This window comes from Leopardus geoffroyi, chromosome B3 (genome assembly GCF_018350155.1).
Source record: "Leopardus geoffroyi isolate Oge1 chromosome B3, O.geoffroyi_Oge1_pat1.0, whole genome shotgun sequence".
In the NCBI taxonomy this organism is placed as follows: domain Eukaryota; kingdom Metazoa; phylum Chordata; class Mammalia; order Carnivora; family Felidae; genus Leopardus; species Leopardus geoffroyi.
The window spans coordinates 61,332,428-61,349,470 of NC_059337.1; the positions used below are offsets into that span (position 1 = coordinate 61,332,428).

General features: G+C 44.4%; 1 protein-coding gene across 1 annotated transcript in view; it reads left to right on the forward strand.

The window, feature by feature from the left end:
• The window catches only part of EHD4 (EH domain containing 4), an 87,107-nt gene that overhangs the window by 9,544 nt on the left and 60,520 nt on the right, over positions 1-17,043 (forward strand). The window contains exon 2 of the mRNA XM_045448105.1: positions 12,289-12,465. Coding sequence (XP_045304061.1) covers positions 12,289-12,465 — 177 coding nt within the window. The remainder of the gene's footprint in view (positions 1-12,288; positions 12,466-17,043) is intronic.

The window sequence follows — 17,043 nt, forward strand, 5'->3', positions numbered from 1 at the left end:
TTTTTTAATTTTTTTTAATGTTTATTTATTTTGGAGAGAGAGAGAGAAGGGGCAGAGAGAGAGGGAGGTGCAGAATCTGAAGCAGGCTCCAAGCTCTGAGCTGTCCACACAGAGCCTGATGCCGGGTTCCAACTCACAAACCGCAAGATCATGACCTGAGCCAAAGTTGGACACCCAACCAACTGAGCCACCCAGGTGCCCCAACTACACTTTATCTTGTAGATATTTAAATGTTTTGCTCAATAATGGTTCTTAGTCTTTTGTCATAATTATGTTTTTCCAGTTTGAGCTTTGCCTTTTTAATTTTTTATGATCATTTTTGACATGGAGATATATTTAATATTTGTGGTCAACTCAAACACTTTTTTCCTCTTTGATGATGTCTTTGATGTCCCTGGAAAATCCTTAAATATTACAGAATCCTTAAATTAAAAAAAATCTTTCCAATAGTTAACTCTTTAATCCACTTGGAAACACAATGAGTTATATTGGGATCTCTTGGAACCTTTCTCTCCTGTTGTGTTGTTCTGTTGGTAGATTCTTATGCCCAGACCATATTGTCTTAAGGATTGTCATTTTAAAACATTCTTTAATTAAATGGTAACACAGAACCTTCTGATCTCATTTCTCTCTATTTTCTAAATACTGTCAATCATCATTTCCTGTTATTCTTTCAGAAGAACTTTAAAACTACTTTATTAGATTCTTCCCAGAAAATCCCATTGGGATCCATTTGTATTGGAACTGCATTTATCCTGGTATTTGCTCTTCCCAAGCAGGAACTCAGCATGGCTTTTACTCAGACCTTTTATACCTCTCAGAAAGGTGTTTGATTTACTCATATAGGTTCTGTATACTCTTATTAATGCGTTCTTAGGTGTTTTATATTCCTTCACTCTTAATGAATCAGATTTTTTTCCTTTATATTTTCTAGATGGGTGCTGCAAGTATGCAAGATAGCTACTGATTTTTACACATTTTTGTTTTGTGTCTGTTCATTTGATTGCAGTTATTCTGACATTTTCAGTAGATTCTCTTGGGTTTTCTAGATAGACAGCTGTATCGATTATATTCATGATTACTTTTTTTCCTCTTCTGTTTCATCTTTTATTGTACTAGGAAGCCACATCCATATCAAGCTTCTAATTGTGATGATAGTGCTTTTGTTATTTCACCCTAAGATATGATGTTAGTTATTGGTTTAATATTTTACAAATTAATCACATTAAGAAATTATCTTTCTTTTACTAATTTGAAAAGAATTTCACTTGAAAAGAAAAAACTAGAACAGATGTTGAGCTTTTTCCTTTTACCTTTAACCCTGTGTTCTATGAAAGGCAATTATGGGAGATTGTTAATAGGTGTTCAAAAAGGGTTCTATGGTTAAGTAACTTTGGGAAGTGCTGTGTTCTATAGCCTCCTCATGTAGTTTTCCAGTGCTCCCAGATCAACCTAAACAAAGTCTGTCATCACATTCATAAATTACAACACCGAACATAGAAGACACTTAATAGATCTTCATGTGTGAGCAAATAAATGACTGGAAAAATTAACAGGACTATAAAAAATGGAGAAGCATGTTGCTTTTTATTCCAGTGAACCTCCACTCCCTTTCATCTCCTTCCCTTTCTTTCCTTCTCTTTCTCCTGCCCTCCTTCCAGAATAGCATAGAAGGCAGACCTGAGTAGCTCCGGGTACAGGCACATGTTAGACAGCAGTGTGCCTTAAGCACATCTCAGCCCTGCGTGGTTTAAATAGCATTCATAGCTGGAAAAATAGAACTGTGTAACAGCTTTATCCAGCAAATTCCAGTTTCTTGATCCCACAGGCTAATGTAGATTCCTTCGTAGGCACAGCAGTTTCAAAGATGATGTCATCCGAACAAGCAGCCCTGGCCGTAAGATGTCCATGATTTAACTAAGGGAAAAACAAAAATGAAAATAAAAGTTAGGTTTTACACTTAAGGAAGACATAGAGTTTTAAAATGGAAACGAGGCTTGGCCTGGCTTAGTTTTTCAGTAACTCAAAAAGATTAAAAATTTGAACGACGTGAGATGTTTGTGATACTTATCTCAGCATGATTTATAATAGCAAGAAATGGGAAGCTATATCAATGCCCAAGAGTAAGGATACAGGAAATTCATCTGAGAATAGTATGTAGCCATTAAAAAATTGTTTTCAAGTAATTTCTTTTTGTTTTAATTTTTTAACGTTTATTTATTATTGAGAGACACAGAGAAACAGAACATGAGCATGGGAGGGGCCGAAAGACGGGGAGACACAGACTCTGAAGCAGGCTCCAGGCTCTGAGCTGTCAGCACAGAGCTCGACGCGGGGCTCAAACCCACAAACCACGAGATCATGACCTGAGGCAAAGTCGGACGCTTAGCCAACTGAGCCACTCAGGTGCCCTGTTTTTAAGTAATTTCTGATGGCACAAGGCAAAACTAATGGTGAAAAATCTAGATGCAAAAGTATTTAAACATTTTGATCCCAATTTTATAAATAAAAAATTACATTCACAGAAAACTGACTGGATGGAAATATATCAAAATGTTAGAAGTAGTCATCATCTTGTGCTAATGCGGTCTCATGCAAGCTGCTTACCTTGTCCTAAGCAGGGCTAAAACACCTGCTCCAACCACAGTGAGGCTGAAGAGATAAAACACGTGTGAAATGCCTTATAAACAAACTGTACAGTGTGGTTTCATAATAATCTGTTGTTTGGTGGCGTCCAGAAGTGGTGGTGGTGGTGGTGACTTACTAGGAAACCATTATATATTCTTGACCATTTTATAAGACTTTTGCGATAACACATTTGATTCTTCTCTCTTTTCCATTTCTTGGTATTGAGCATGAAGATAAACAAAGGAAACTGCTTTAGAAACATCATTTCTAGATTCAACACAAATCAAACTTGAAGGACTAACCCTTTCTTTTCGGTTACTCTCCTAGTGAAATGGTAGATGGAGTACTATCAATAAAGAACACATTATGTAAAGCTTTCCAACACTTACTCTAAACTGAAATGTATTTAAACTCACAGGCTTGGATTTTAAAATAAGAAAATACAACTGCTTCTCCACTGAACTGAAAAGCTGTGCTTTATATATTTCTTTCACATCTATAAGGCTGAAAGCCTTAGTAACTAATACTCAAAAGAAAAAAAAAAATGACTGTTGCAGTTAGTTGAATGCTCTTTTTAAAAATGTCCCAGTCCGGGGCGCCTGGGTGGCGCAGTCGGTTAAGCGTCCGACTTCAGCCAGGTCACGATCTCGCGGTCCGTGAGTTCGAGCCCCGTGTCAGGCTCTGGGCTGATGGCTCAGAGCCTGGAGCCTGTTTCCGATTCTGTGTCTCCCTCTCTCTCTGCCCCTCCCCCGTTCATGCTCTGTCTCTCTCTGTCCCAAAAATAAATAAACGTTGAAAAAAAAAAAATTTAAAAAAAAAAAAATGTCCCAGTCCAAGGCACCTGGGTGACTCAGTCAGTTGGACATCCGACTTTGGCTCAGGTCATGATCTCACGCTTCCTGGGTTCGAAGCCTTTGCACTGACAGCACAGAGCCTGCTTCGGATTCTCTGTCTCCCTCTCTCTGCCCCTCCCCTGCTCGCAGTTTCTCTCTCTCTCAAAAATAAACAACAACAACAACAAAAAGTCCCAGTCCTTATCAATGAACTGAACGCTTAAACTATCTACAGATGCCAATGTATGCACAAACATTCCTAAAAATCTCATCATGACACAAGCCATTTCTCTAGATTTTGGTTTGAGAATTTAAAAATAATGCTCGTTAAACACCCCAAATAGATGTGGCATATTACTTTTTAGAATGCTTACTTGAATGGTTACTTGAATACTTACTAAAAAGTCTTAGACTTGTATATCTGCTATGATTCACAGAGCTCATTCCTGTAACCTGTTGCAGGCTCACTCAGCCTCTCAAGCTCTGATTTCGCACAGGTAGTGCTTTTGCAGGACTAGTAAGAAATCTAGGTTCTACAAAGCCACTTAACCTACACAAGCCTTAATTTTTTCCTTGTAAAATGGAGATAAAAGTAGAACCTACCCCATAAAGTGCTTAGGATAAAATAGTCTTTTCAGATAAAGACTTCACATAACAAGTCCTCGAAAGTTAGGTATACAGTAGCCGCCCCCCCCCCCCAACCCCTTATCCACTCTTTCACTTTCTGTGGTTTCACTTAACCGCAGTCCAGAAACAGATGATCCTCCTTTTGACGTATGGTACTAATGGTGTGTCACAATGCTTGCGTTCGGTCACCTCACCTCCTCTCACATGGGCATTTTATCGTCTCATGTCATCACAAGAAGGGTGAGAATAGTACAGTAAGATATTTTGAGGGAAAGAGAAAGACCACATTCACATAATTTTATTACAGTTTAATGTTATAACTGATCTCTTTTATTATTTGGTATTTTTGTTAATCTCTTACTGTTCCTAATTTATAAATTAAACTTTATCATAGGTGTGTGTAACAGGAAAACACATTGTGCAGATAGGGTTCAGACATGCACTGAAGGGCTTGGAATGTATTCCCTCTGTAAGGGGAGACTACTGTCTTACTAAAATAATTAATGCCTTTTCTGTTATCTTAAGGATAAGTCAGAACCTAGACAGAATGCCTGGATGAATACCCAGGGGAGACAAAATTGGCAGCTAGAGGGGCGCCTGGGTGGCTCAGTCGGTTAAGCGGCCGACTTCGGCTCAGGTCACGATCTCGCGGTCCGTGAGTTCGAGCCCCGCGTCGGGCTCTGGGCTGATGGCTCAGAGCCTGGAGCCTGTTTCCGATTCTGTGTCTCCCTCTCTCTCTGCCCCTCCCCCGTTCATGCTCTGTCTCTCTCTGTCTCAAAAATAAATAAACATTAAAAAATTAAAAAAAAAAATTTGGCAGCTAGAGTTTTGGAAGTCTATCATTGAATAATGCACCTTGTTTGTTTGTTTTCAGTTGTTCTTAAAAAAAGATTGAAAGGTTTTATTTTTTTTTATTTTTTTAAACGTTTATTTCTTATTAAGAGATAGAGAGAGACAGAGCATGAGCATGGGAGGGGCAGAGAGGGCAGGAGACACAGAATCCAAAGCAGGCTCCAGGCTCTGAGCTGTCAGCACAGAGCCCGATGCGGGGCTCAAACTCGCAAACCATGAGATCACGACCTGAGCCGAAGTTGGGCACTTAACCGACTGAGCCACCCAGGTGCCCCAAAAGGTTTTATTTTTTTAAAGTAATCTCTATACCAAACATTGACCTTAACTCACAACCCCAAGATCAAGAGTTGTGCGCTCTACTGACTGAGCCAGCCAGGCACCCCATTTTTAAGCCCGTCTTTGAGAAGAGTACTTTGAGGGACTTTCATTGTCCTGAAGATTTATTTTCCCCTTGTCACAAGTGACATTTTTTTTCCTATGACATTAAAAATCTTTTTTTTTTTTTCTAACGTAAGCAATAGAAGGAAAAAGACTCTGTCCACATATGCTCTCGCATGAGATCAGCTCCTTGAACCTAGGCTGGGCCAGTGTGCCCAGGAGACACTGGGACGAGGCCACGCCGTGGTCTTCCACAAACAGGGACGAGGAGATGGCAGATCTCCCATCCTCCCCACCAACCCCTCCCCCCAGCTACTTGGAATCCCAGTTGTCTGTCTTTTTCCACGTTGACGGCTTGGCTCGAGACTCCTGGAGTAATCACCACTGGAAGTGGCAGCCATTTCTGAGAACACAGGAAAAGGAGAACAAGGTGGAGCCTGGGACAAAAAATCCATCTGATGCACAGGATGCCTGTGCAGTGGGCTTGTTGGCTCTGAACTACAGTGAGGTGATGCTCTTCTAGAGTCTTCCTGTGGCCTCTTGTTCCTTTGAATTCTTGTTTTTGCAGATAACACCACCAAGTCCCCGGAGCTTATAGCTCTGAGAAAGCCTCTGATATGTCAAAGTTTAACACAGCTGGTCAGCCTTGTGCCTGTGGGTGACCTGTTTTTGTACATCGTACCTCGGGATCCACTCAGACTCTTCAAGGTGGCTGGTTTTGTACCTCATCGCTTTCTTCTCACGTTGTTCGTGTCGGATATTCTGTGTTCTGGTTGTTCTTAGTTCCCTCACTGCATAGGATTGTGCCTGCCTGCCCGGCAGTGTGACATAAGTGTATCTGAGTGTCACCACCCTCCAATGTAAAATTCCTGTGGGAAGTCAGCTTAGAGTGTCATATATTAACTCATGTATCTGACAGGTCCTACATAGGGTTGTATGGGGGCTGTGTGGAAGCCCAGAGCAATGGGGCTGAGCCTGGTGTAAAAGCAAAAGAGCCTCAGGCCAGGCGGGAGGAGCCCCAGGTTCCAAGCCCTGCACAGAGCGAGTCTGACCAGCAAGTCATTGCCTGCTCTAATCCACAGGTTCTTCATCTATAAAGACCCAGGGTTGAGCCAAATGATTCCTAAGAGAGTTTGGGGCTCCAGAGTTCTGAGTATGTGGATCGTGCGCCCTGAAGGAAATGTCAGCCTATCAGGAAAGAAGAGATAGGCCCACAAATAACACCAATCCCAGGTGCTCCCAAGAGAAGGGAAGTTGGGGAGTGGCCAGAAAAAAAAAAAGGTCCTGGAGTGCTCAGGGAGGGAGGACTGCCCACAGGAGGAGATGTTTTGCAAAGTGACTTGACAGAGTAAGTAGGATAGAGAGTAGAGACCCTGAGACATGATTCCCTGCCAAACAGAGGGAATGAAATAAGGGAAGTGAGGGGCAGAAATTTCCCTGGAAGAGACTAATCAAGGAGGGAAGAGAGCCTATAGTAGTTGAGGAGCAAGAACCCAGAGGGCAAGGCAGAAGGGGGTGGCTTGTGGGGGGAATGGAAGTCATCCAGGAAGGACTGGGTTCTTGGTGAAGGCTGTCGGCTTAAAGTGGTGCTTTAGAAAAGGAATCTGATCTTGCAGGACAGATGGGGGAGAGGGAGGCTGGGAGGCAGCTGGGCAGAACTAAGTGGCCAGAGTCCACAGGAGGTGTGATGAGGAGGCAGAAAAGTGAGGGACGGAGGCCAGAGCCAGATGGCCACCTGGATGAGGGCGAGGAGAAAGCTGGTCGGTCCCCAGACACTGGTTCTGCACCTACTATGTGCCAGGCACCATGTTAGATGCTAGGATATGGTGGTGACCCAGACGAACGAGGGCCCGTCTCTCAAAGTGCTCCTAACGTCCCGGGACAGTGACATGCCAACGAGAACATGACAGAATGTCAGCTACTGATAAGTGCTCTGAGTAGGTAATGGGGAGGTGGGCAGGGGGACCAGACTGGAGAGGCTACTCTGTCAGGGTAGGGAAGTGCCATGTGACATGCAGATATCTGCAGGAGGGCCCTCCAAGCCGTCCTGAGGTGGGAATAGCATTGGCCTATTGAAAAGGTGGTATAAAGGCCAGTGGAATCAGACACTCAAGCATGCATTACCTCATCCGTGTGCCAGAAATTGTTCCAAGCAAGTGCGAAGCATTAGTGAACAACAGAGACTAAAAGCCCTGCTTTCCCGCAGCATAACTCTACCAGGTGGACATAGGGAATATGAAGTCTTAAATACAATAAGTGAACTTTATATTATGGGAGAGCCATGGAAAGAGAACACAATTTTTTTTCCAAGTTTTTTGCTATTATAGATAATGCTGCAGTGGATATCTTCGCACAAAAATCTTTTTCATGTATCTGGGATTTTTCCTAAGGATAGATTTCAAAAAGTAGAACTATCCCCATTTTAAAGGCTTTTAACACAAAGTATCAAATTTCTTTTCAGTGAGGTTAGACCACCTGATTATATATAAAGGTGTTTATTTTACTACACCTTCACTAGTGTTGAGTATCATGAGCTCTTTCAGTGTTAATACATTATGTCTTTAATTGGTATTGCTTTCATAATGAAATTAAACACTGAATTTTGGCTGTTGATTATCTGTGGGAGAAAGTATCACTAAGCGAATTAACAATGTAAGCAAGCTATACAATACCTCTTCCTAGTTCTGCTTCTCTGCTGTAGAAGGCAAATATTTCTTTGTCAAATATATAACAAAGTATATTTAAGTATAGTTGAAAAATAATGTATTAAAGTTCCGTCTGGTAGGGTTGCTACTTAGGAAGTTCTAGCTCCAATCACATCATGACTTGAAAGTAAGGGGGCGCCTGGGTGGCTCAGTAGATTAAGCTTCTGACTCTTGGTTCCAGCTCAGGTTATGATCTCACAGTTTTTGCGAGTTTGAGCCCTGCATTGGGCTCTGCACTGCCAACACAGAGAATCCGCTTGGGATTCCCTCTCTCTCTCTCTCTCTCTCTCTCTCTCTCAATCCAACTTGTGCTGCTGTCTTTGTCTCTCTCAGAATAAATAAACTTTTAAAAAAAAACAAAAAAAAAAGAAACACCTGCTTTTCTTTTTTTTTTTTTTACACCCACTTTTCTTTAAACAATTTCATACTTTAGGGTTTTCACTGAAACCCCTGTTATTCCAAAGTTAGTGGGGATTCCTGTGCTTCTATATAAACAAAACATCAGGAAGTGTTTAAGACTCTCCTTGGCGATGATGGCCTGACTTATACACCTTTACATGTGAGTTACTGCCCCACTGAGGACCCATAGCTGAACTACAGCATCCCTTGGCCCCTCCACCCCTGCCTGAGCCCCATCCTCACCCCCCTGGTCCTGGAGCTGGAGGGCCCTCCCCCTGCCCATGCCTAGGAAGGCTGTGAGAAGGGGCAAGATTGCAGAGAGCCCCCCAACGTGGAACTCAACATCGGGTTTTCCCCCAAAAGGTAGTGCTACAGTTCTTGACTGCTTTGTCTATTTTATCCGTGTGTGTGACCTTTGCAGCCTATCTTGCAAGCCAGCCATTGCTGTTAACGTTGATTCTATGGGAAAGTGCCTGTCAAGTTTCAAACCAATACTTGAACATAACCTTTTTGTGAGAACTGTGTGTGCTGCAGGGAGCCTGGTGACACTGGCTGCTGTTCTTCTAAGCCCTGGCTCCTCTCCTCGGTCATCCTCCTTCCTCTGTCCCACAGATCTCAGATCTCCTGGCATATAGCTTCATCCAGGCCATGGGGCGTTGAAGTCTAAGTGGACTTGGGAGGGGTGTGCTCTGGACTTGAATTCTAGCTCTGCTGATGAATGACTTCAGACTTGAGATCCCAGAGGAGCTGTAAAATCTAAATTCCACATTCATGTGTGTATGTGAAATCCACAAACTCTACGTACACTCTACAAGTGCTGGAGTTTCACAGAACGTGAGATGCTGTTGCTGACTTCCACCAGTATTTCTAAGATTTGTGAGGAATTTCACAAGAATTTGTAAACATGAACATTTCTGTTCCTAAGCGTATTTATTTATTAGTCTACTAGGTGCCTGAAAAAGTTCTGAAATTATTTTAAAAAATTAAATTTGAACATGTTCTGAAAAGTAGCTCCTTCTCTGTGCAGCTTTTTTCTAGGGAGAATGGGGAGAGCTGGCCCCTCATTGTTAGGGCAGCCCCAGGACCATGCCGGAAGACAGCTGGGAGAGCTCTTATCTCTCACTTTTGAGGAGATACAAGATGGTGCTGCCTGTGGCCAGTGCCACCCTCTGCCTGAGGGCCCTGAACCCCCCTTGTGCTCCTCATCTCTGAGCAAACCACCAGCTCAAACCCAGGTTTAAACATTACCTGGAGATGGGGCGTCTGGGTGGCTCAGTGGGCTAAGCGTCTGACTTCGGCTCAGGTCGTGATCTCGCGGTTCTTGCGTTCAAGCCCCACATCAGGCTCTGTGCTGACAGCTCAGAGCCTGGAGCCTGCTTCAGATTCTGTGTTTTCCCTCTCTCTCTGCCCCTCCCCTGCTCATGCTCTGTGTCTCTCTGTCTCTCAATAACAAATAAATGTTAAAAAAAATTTTTTTTTAATTAAACATTATCTGGAGACAGCACAAGACCTGGGGTCCACCTGCCTACATACCATTTCCACTGAAACACTTACTGTGTGACTTTAGGCAAGTTGCTTAGCCTTTCTGATGCCCCAGTTTTCCCAACTGTAAAATGTGCCCACCTCAGAGTGTTACGGGGATCACAACACTCAGAACAACTGAACAACTGTGCGTGTGGAGGGCCTTTGTACTCCACATAAATAGTGAGTATTTGGTAAATGCTGTGCTATTATCCGATTGTCTTTTCACATTTCCTCAAAATGTAGGGGACATATTTAAATGTTATCTATTCTGGTGCTCCACAACTTCACAGGAAGATAGAAACTTTGGATGACATTGAAACTAGCAATGAGATCAATTAGATGTTTAGAATATAGCTTGCTAAGATCGCTAAGCAATTTCAATTTTGTTGACATAAAAAACGTAAGTCTCAGGGGTGGCCTAATTTCTTATTCTTAGAAAGATGGCAAAATTGTGTTGGACAGTTGGTAATGCAGTTCCTTCTATCCCTGGAAATAAAATCACAGGTTCTGGGCCAAAATTTGATCAGTCAGGACATTTATTCTTAATTTTACTTTTTAAAGTTCATTTGTTTATTTTGAGACAGAGAGAAAGCATGAGCAGAAGAGGGGCTGAGAGAGAATCCTAAGCAGGCTTCGCATTGTCAGCGCAGAGCCCAACAAGGAGCTCGAAACCCATGAACAATAAGATCATGACCTGAGCTGAAACCAAGAGTCAGATGCTTAACCGACTAAGCCACCCAGGCACCCCTAGGACTAGGGGCCTAAATGCCTAGGCACTCCAGGCTAGGACCAAATAGATTGTTGGCTGCAGGATTGGGGAGCTGGAGAAAGTTGTGCAGGGCGACGGATCATCTCCCTGGAGGGGCTGGGACGTGGCTCTGCCCTAACCACCTCAAACAGGGATTCTTCTCCACCACTCCCCACCCCCCCCCCATTATTTTTGACAGTCACTGTGGAGTGTTCTCTGAAGCTGTTGCATTTCCACCTGTTGCTTGGGAATGAGGGAAATGTATTCCAAAATACTCTTTTCTTCATGTTCCTCTTGGTTGCAAAGGAAGGAGGGAATAGTGTTTGCTCACCTCCCTGCCTTAACTACTCTTTAGTGTGTTCCTTCCTCGTGGAAAGGAAATCTTGGTCGCCAGGGAGGCAGGGAGGGGCTCTGAGTGGCTTCAGCTGAATGAAGTGCTGGTGGTGGAGGGGAGCTGTGTTAGGGCTCAAGCATTTCCCACAGAAAGCAGACTTTCCCCACCACTCTACTTCTGGCTACCTTGCCACAACCCCAGCCAAATCACTGAGCCAGTCTTTGGCCTGTATCACATGGGTTGGTCTTCTCAGCCCCCTAAAATAAGAGCCCTCAATGATATTTGCTAGGCCCACTGTGCGCAGTTGTACAGGTTAAGCCACGTGAAGGCACTTGGGCAGAGGGGCATGTGGGGGCGAGGGTGGAATCCAGCTAGCTTGCCAAGCTGTAAATCCTAGTGCAGGGCTGGGTCTACCTGGAGGAAGGAGCATCTTTTTCCAATTCGCACATAAGGCTAGTAATAGCCCTGGCAGTATTTAATCTGAACCCCTGCCCCCTGCCTCCTTCAACCCCATCGCCCATAGCAGCCTCTGTTGCTGCTGAATTCTTTGGAGATCATCTTCCATGGCCATGACCTCCAGGAACCCAAGGGAGCTGTAAAATGCACAAGGGAGGATGTGACGGCTACAGTGATTGGTAGTGACAAGGAGGGAGAGGGTTCATTATTTCATTCACTACACTGAGTGCCCTCTGTGGGCAGGTGCAGTGCTGGGTGCTGGGAATAGGCATCTAGCCATAGACACGGGCCAGCCTGCAGGGGCCCACAAACAGTGAAGTCCAGGACCCCTGGTAAACACTATGATGGCTGCAGGCACAGGGTGCCCTGGGCCCACAGAGGTGTGCCCAACACACTGGAAGGACAGGAACGCTTCCCAAACGGAGGTGGTCCTGAGCAGGCTCTAGCAGGATGCAACAGGAGCTGGCTGGGTACACTTCCCTGGGGTGGTGCCTATGGTGCCCATGGAACCTGAAACGGGAATTGTGCTAAGGAAAGGTACATTTTCAGAAGCTCCTGGAAGTCTACAAGATGTCTGACCTGTTACAAAGCCTCTTATAGGGGTGGGGGGAGACTTAGGTTGTAGATTTTAAGCTTTGAAAATTTGTCATTAGTAAAAGAGTAAAATGCCAGTCATTCTCCTTTTCTTGGGGTCTATATTCCTAGGGCTTTAAATGATTATGTTAAAAATTGGTAGCCCCAGGAAGCTTCCTGGCCTCTTGCTTTGTGACAACATGCCAAGTTTCTTTTCTTTTTCCCTCCCAGATACTTACTGGAGCAAGATTTCCCAGGCATGAGGATTGGCCCAGAGCCCACCACCGATTCCTTCATCGCTGTGATGTACGGGGAGACTGAGGGCAGCACCCCAGGCAATGCTTTAGTCGTGGACCCCAAAAAGCCCTTCCGAAAGCTTAGTCGCTTTGGAAATGCTTTCCTGAATCGGTAAGGACCAGCAAACTGCTATCTTTGGTCAACCTTTGTTTAAACCTTTTCTTTGAATTCTTGCCAATTACATATAAAGGTTCAAAAACAGAATGGAGCATGTCTGTTCTAGAACAGAGAAGCTATAGAGAATATGCTTATTGTATTCAAATATTTGAAAGATTATCATAGAAAATGATCATTTATTACCCATTCTGGGTAGCTTCAGAGGACAGAGCTAATCCCCAGGATTAGACATTATAAGGCTACACAGTACAAGGAATAAATTTCTAATAGTTTCAGCTGCACAGAAATGGATCCAGTTGCCTTGTGAGGAAGTGAGCTCCCCATCACTGACAATGTTAAGCGGTTGCTGCATGGCCACCTCTCAGGCATGGTATGCTGGGGCGTCCTGCACAGAGAACCTAACCCAGATGACCCCTGGGTTTCGCCTGACCCCCACATTCAGCCTGTTGATTATTCCAGGACAGGTCACCTTGCCTGCCTGGCTGCCCCTTAGGCTTCTCACTCCCTCACTCTGAGCTGCTTCCTTACTCGTTAAGGCAAGGGCAGGGGAAATAGAGGCAAAACCACACGAAAAGTTCATTTTGTTACTTGCTCATGATATTACAGATGTGAAGTCATGGGACACCTCGGATTCTGTCTTAACTGGAGATGAGCTTTATTTATACCACTCTGTACCCTTCTCCAGAGCTCCCAGTGATACAGAGGGATGTGGAGGCAAGAAGGTGTCCTGGAAGCAGCTGTGCGCTCTTGGACATGACCTGCTCTTCTCTCCCTCTCCTTCCTTCTCTTTGTCACTCCTAGCTTTTTTTTTTTTTTTTTTTTAAACCTTTTCCCTTTCTTCTCTCCTGCCATACCCCTCACCTCTCCCTTCCCTCTTTTATGAGTCTCATGCCTTAGACCGGTTACTCTGGGGGAGTGGTCTTGTGGGGGTGCCAAGCCAGGGAGGGGTCATCTCAACCCCTTTAGGAAGAGCTGACAGACAAAAGTCCTGAACTATACTTCTTTTTAGGTGGTTTAGAAAATAAGAATAAAGGCTTCTAGCCAACTGCTATCCTCCCAGAGGCTGAGGCACCCATCACCCAGCTCCAGGAGGCACCATTCACAAGGACTAGGGGATAAATTTGTGCCCAGGCACAAAGAGCCCAGGTGGCTCTGCCCAGGTGCCTCTGGGAAAAACTGGGCTCCACTGGCTTTCTTATGCTCTTATCACAGATTAAAGGAGGCATCCAAATGGCAGCCAGGGAGCATGGCAGTGGGATAAATAGAAATGCACAGATGATGTAGATGGGCTCACAGAGAAATTCCATCTTACTGCTGACAGTGGTTTACAGAATACTGTCCAGATGATTTTTTCCACCTGCAGGATGCTCTGGGAGGGACTTCCTCCTCATCTCCAGAACAGCCTTGGTTGCCACCAGAGCCTCTCCTGGGGGAGAAGTAGGGGTTAGAACCCAGGTGGGAGAACACCAGAGGGTCTCCTGAGACAATTGAGGGGAGGTGGGGCAAGAAGCTCCCCAATCAGGGCCTCCCGGGGCATCCTGGTCAGAGAGCAGGCTACAGCCAGGCCTCCTGTCTCAAGACTGGCCCCAGATGCTTCCAGAGGCCTGGAAAGTGCAGGGCACAAGGTCCTTCTCCATGGAAGATTGCCTGGGATCCTGTGGTTTCATTCCCACTGCCTTTAGTCTTACTCTCTTTTTGCCCAACAAAGGCTTAAAAAAGAAATAAGCTGCCACTTTTTTCAAATTACTATTTTATGGAGTCCATATTCACAAAGGAAAACCCTGGAAGAATGGCTGTTGGCTTGTTTTCTTTTGGCAGATGATTTACTTTCCCAACAAATTTATCTTTTTTCAAGTCCTAAACCTACAGCAGATATCTGAGTATGGAAAAGAAGCACTTAAGAAAATTTGGGGGGATTCCTGGATGGCTCAGTCATTTAAGGGTCTGACTTTTGATTTTGGCTCAGGTCATGATCTCATGGTTCATGAGATCAAGCCCCACATCAGGCTCTGTGCTAACAGTGTGGAGCCTCCTTGGGATTCTCTCTCTCCCTTTCTCTTGCCCCCAGCCAACTTGTGCTCTCTCTCTCTCTCTCAAAATAAATAAACTTTTTTTTTTTTTTAAAGAAAATTTTGAATGGCAAGGTCCATTATCTGAGATTTAAAACTTTGCTGAAAATAATCCATGCCTTATATAATCAAGTGTTAATTAAATTGAGAATACATAGAAAACTACTAGCAAATAATATATGGCATTTACTGGGTATCAGATATGGTACTTTACTTGCATATTAGCTGTAAATCGTCACCATAACTCTGTGATATGCATGCTGCTGTTATCCCCAATGTAGACAGGGAGAATTGATGCCTAGAAGTTCATCTAACTTCCACAGGGTCACTCAGCTGATATGCGGCAGTGCTGGGATTGGAGCTCAGGCCATATGGCCGAGAGTCCCAACTAGTGACCACCGAACTGCCGAATGGCATGACATTTGGACTGAGAATCACTGCCTGCTGCTCCCTAACTTTTAAGGCTGTCCCTAATATAACCCACTAACCATAATGATAAAAGTGATGACTATGTCCCAAATTAGAGATAAATGATTTTGTATACACTACTTTTCCTGCGTTGATAAAACAGTGCTACCATGGCTGTTTTACAAATGAGAAAACTGAAAGCAAAGAAGTAAAATGACTTACCCAAGAAAAGGCAGAGGCAAGATTAGAATTCAGTTTCCTCTTCCCTCCTACCACCCTCCACCTCATGAAGCACTGGCAAAGAAGTTTCTGTTCTAGCCATGCTGGTGGCCAGGCATATGTGAGGCTCACGTGTAAGGGATGTACCTCATCGCACTTAAGAGTAAACTGTATGACTAAGACATAGCCACACAACAGTGCTGTTGTTTCCCCCAGGCTTATGTAAGAAAAAATCAATTTGGGGCACCTGGGTGGCTCAATCTGTTAAGCCTCCAACTCTTGATTTCGACTCAGGCCATGATCTCTGGGTTTATGAGATTGAGCCCCACACTGGGCTCTGTGCTGCTAGCACAGAGCCCGCTTGGGATTCTCTCTCTCTCTCTCTCTCTCTCTCTCTCTCTCTCTCTCTCCCTCCCTCCCTCCCTCCCTCCCTCTCTCTCTCTCTCTCTTCCTCCCCCTCCCTCCCTCAAACTAAATAAACATTTTTTTAAATCAATTAGCACAGGGTGCTCAAATGTATGTATGTAATTACAGCATCCCTATGGGAACACCAGCAAGGCTAGCTGTAACGGCAGGCAAACTTCTTTTTACACAGCATACTTTCTGGGAACGAGGTCAAAATAACCGTACTTAGTAGGAATGGGAATTGGTTGTCCACAGGGGAGAATTTTTTCCCTAGACCCACCAAGCAACTACCATCACCCACGGGATAGGTCTCATTACCCTGGCCCTCTCACTATGGGGCATTGGCTTGAAGATATGCCCCCAAGGGCATCTTTAAAAGAGGTTAGTTAGTACTTCACAAGGTGACACCAGCCTCAAAGCATTAAGCAAGCCAGTGCAGCCTGCGTTTCAACATGTAAGGCTGGTTTCTAAGAAAGCAACAGAGGGGCTACGTACACTTTTGAGAAAAGAAGACAAATTCCCAGAAGGCAGCTTCAAATTATAGAAATTCCGTACTCAAACAGTAAAAGGAGTTGAGTCTAGAACAACAAGAGTTCTATGGAAACAACTTAAAAAAAAAGAGAGACAGAGCGTGAGCAGGGGAGGGGCAGAGAGAAGGGGAGACACAGTATCCGAAGCAGGCTCCAGGCTCCAAGCTGTCAGCACAGAGCCCGATGTGGGGCTCGAACTCACGAACTGTGAGATCATGACCTGAGCCCAAGTCGGACGTTCAACCGACTGAGCCACCCAAGGCGCCCCTGAAAACAACTTCAATGCAACATTCTGAAACTCCGCCATGCTACCTTACTTTCGAGAGGGATTCCACAGTCAGGCCTGTCGTGGAGCTGCTCCGTGGGAATGGCTCCACAGCCTGTTATCAGGAGGCAGTTCCAGCTCACACAGGAGCAGATGGACAACCAGCCCTACCCGAGGGCACGAGTCCTGGAAGGCTCCAGGGTATTTTGGTCAGTTCTAGAAGTGTCACATTTGGCATCTGACATTTCCCCCCAACCAGTCTGCTTTTGAATTGGATGTTATGTTTTTCCCTTAATCTACTTTTCTAAACAGGGTGGTTTGGGTTTTTTTTGTTTTGTTGTTTGTTTGTTTGTTTGTTTGTTTGTTTGTTTTAGTCCAGATAGCTGCAGACATTGTTTTTCGTTTAGGATCTAGTTTAGTGTTAATTTTAAATTGTAATCATCCACAGGCCGCCTGGGTGGCTCAGTAGTTTAAGTGTCCAATTGTTGGTTTCGGCTCAGGTCATGATCCCAGATCAAGCCCCACATAGGGCTCTGTGCTCATAGCACAGAGCCTGCTTCGGAGTCTCTCTCTCTCTCTCTCTCTCTCTCTCTCTCTCTCTCTGCTCTTTCCCTGCTCATGCTCTCTCTTTCTCAAAATAAATAAACTTAAAAAAATAATTGTAGTTATCCACAGA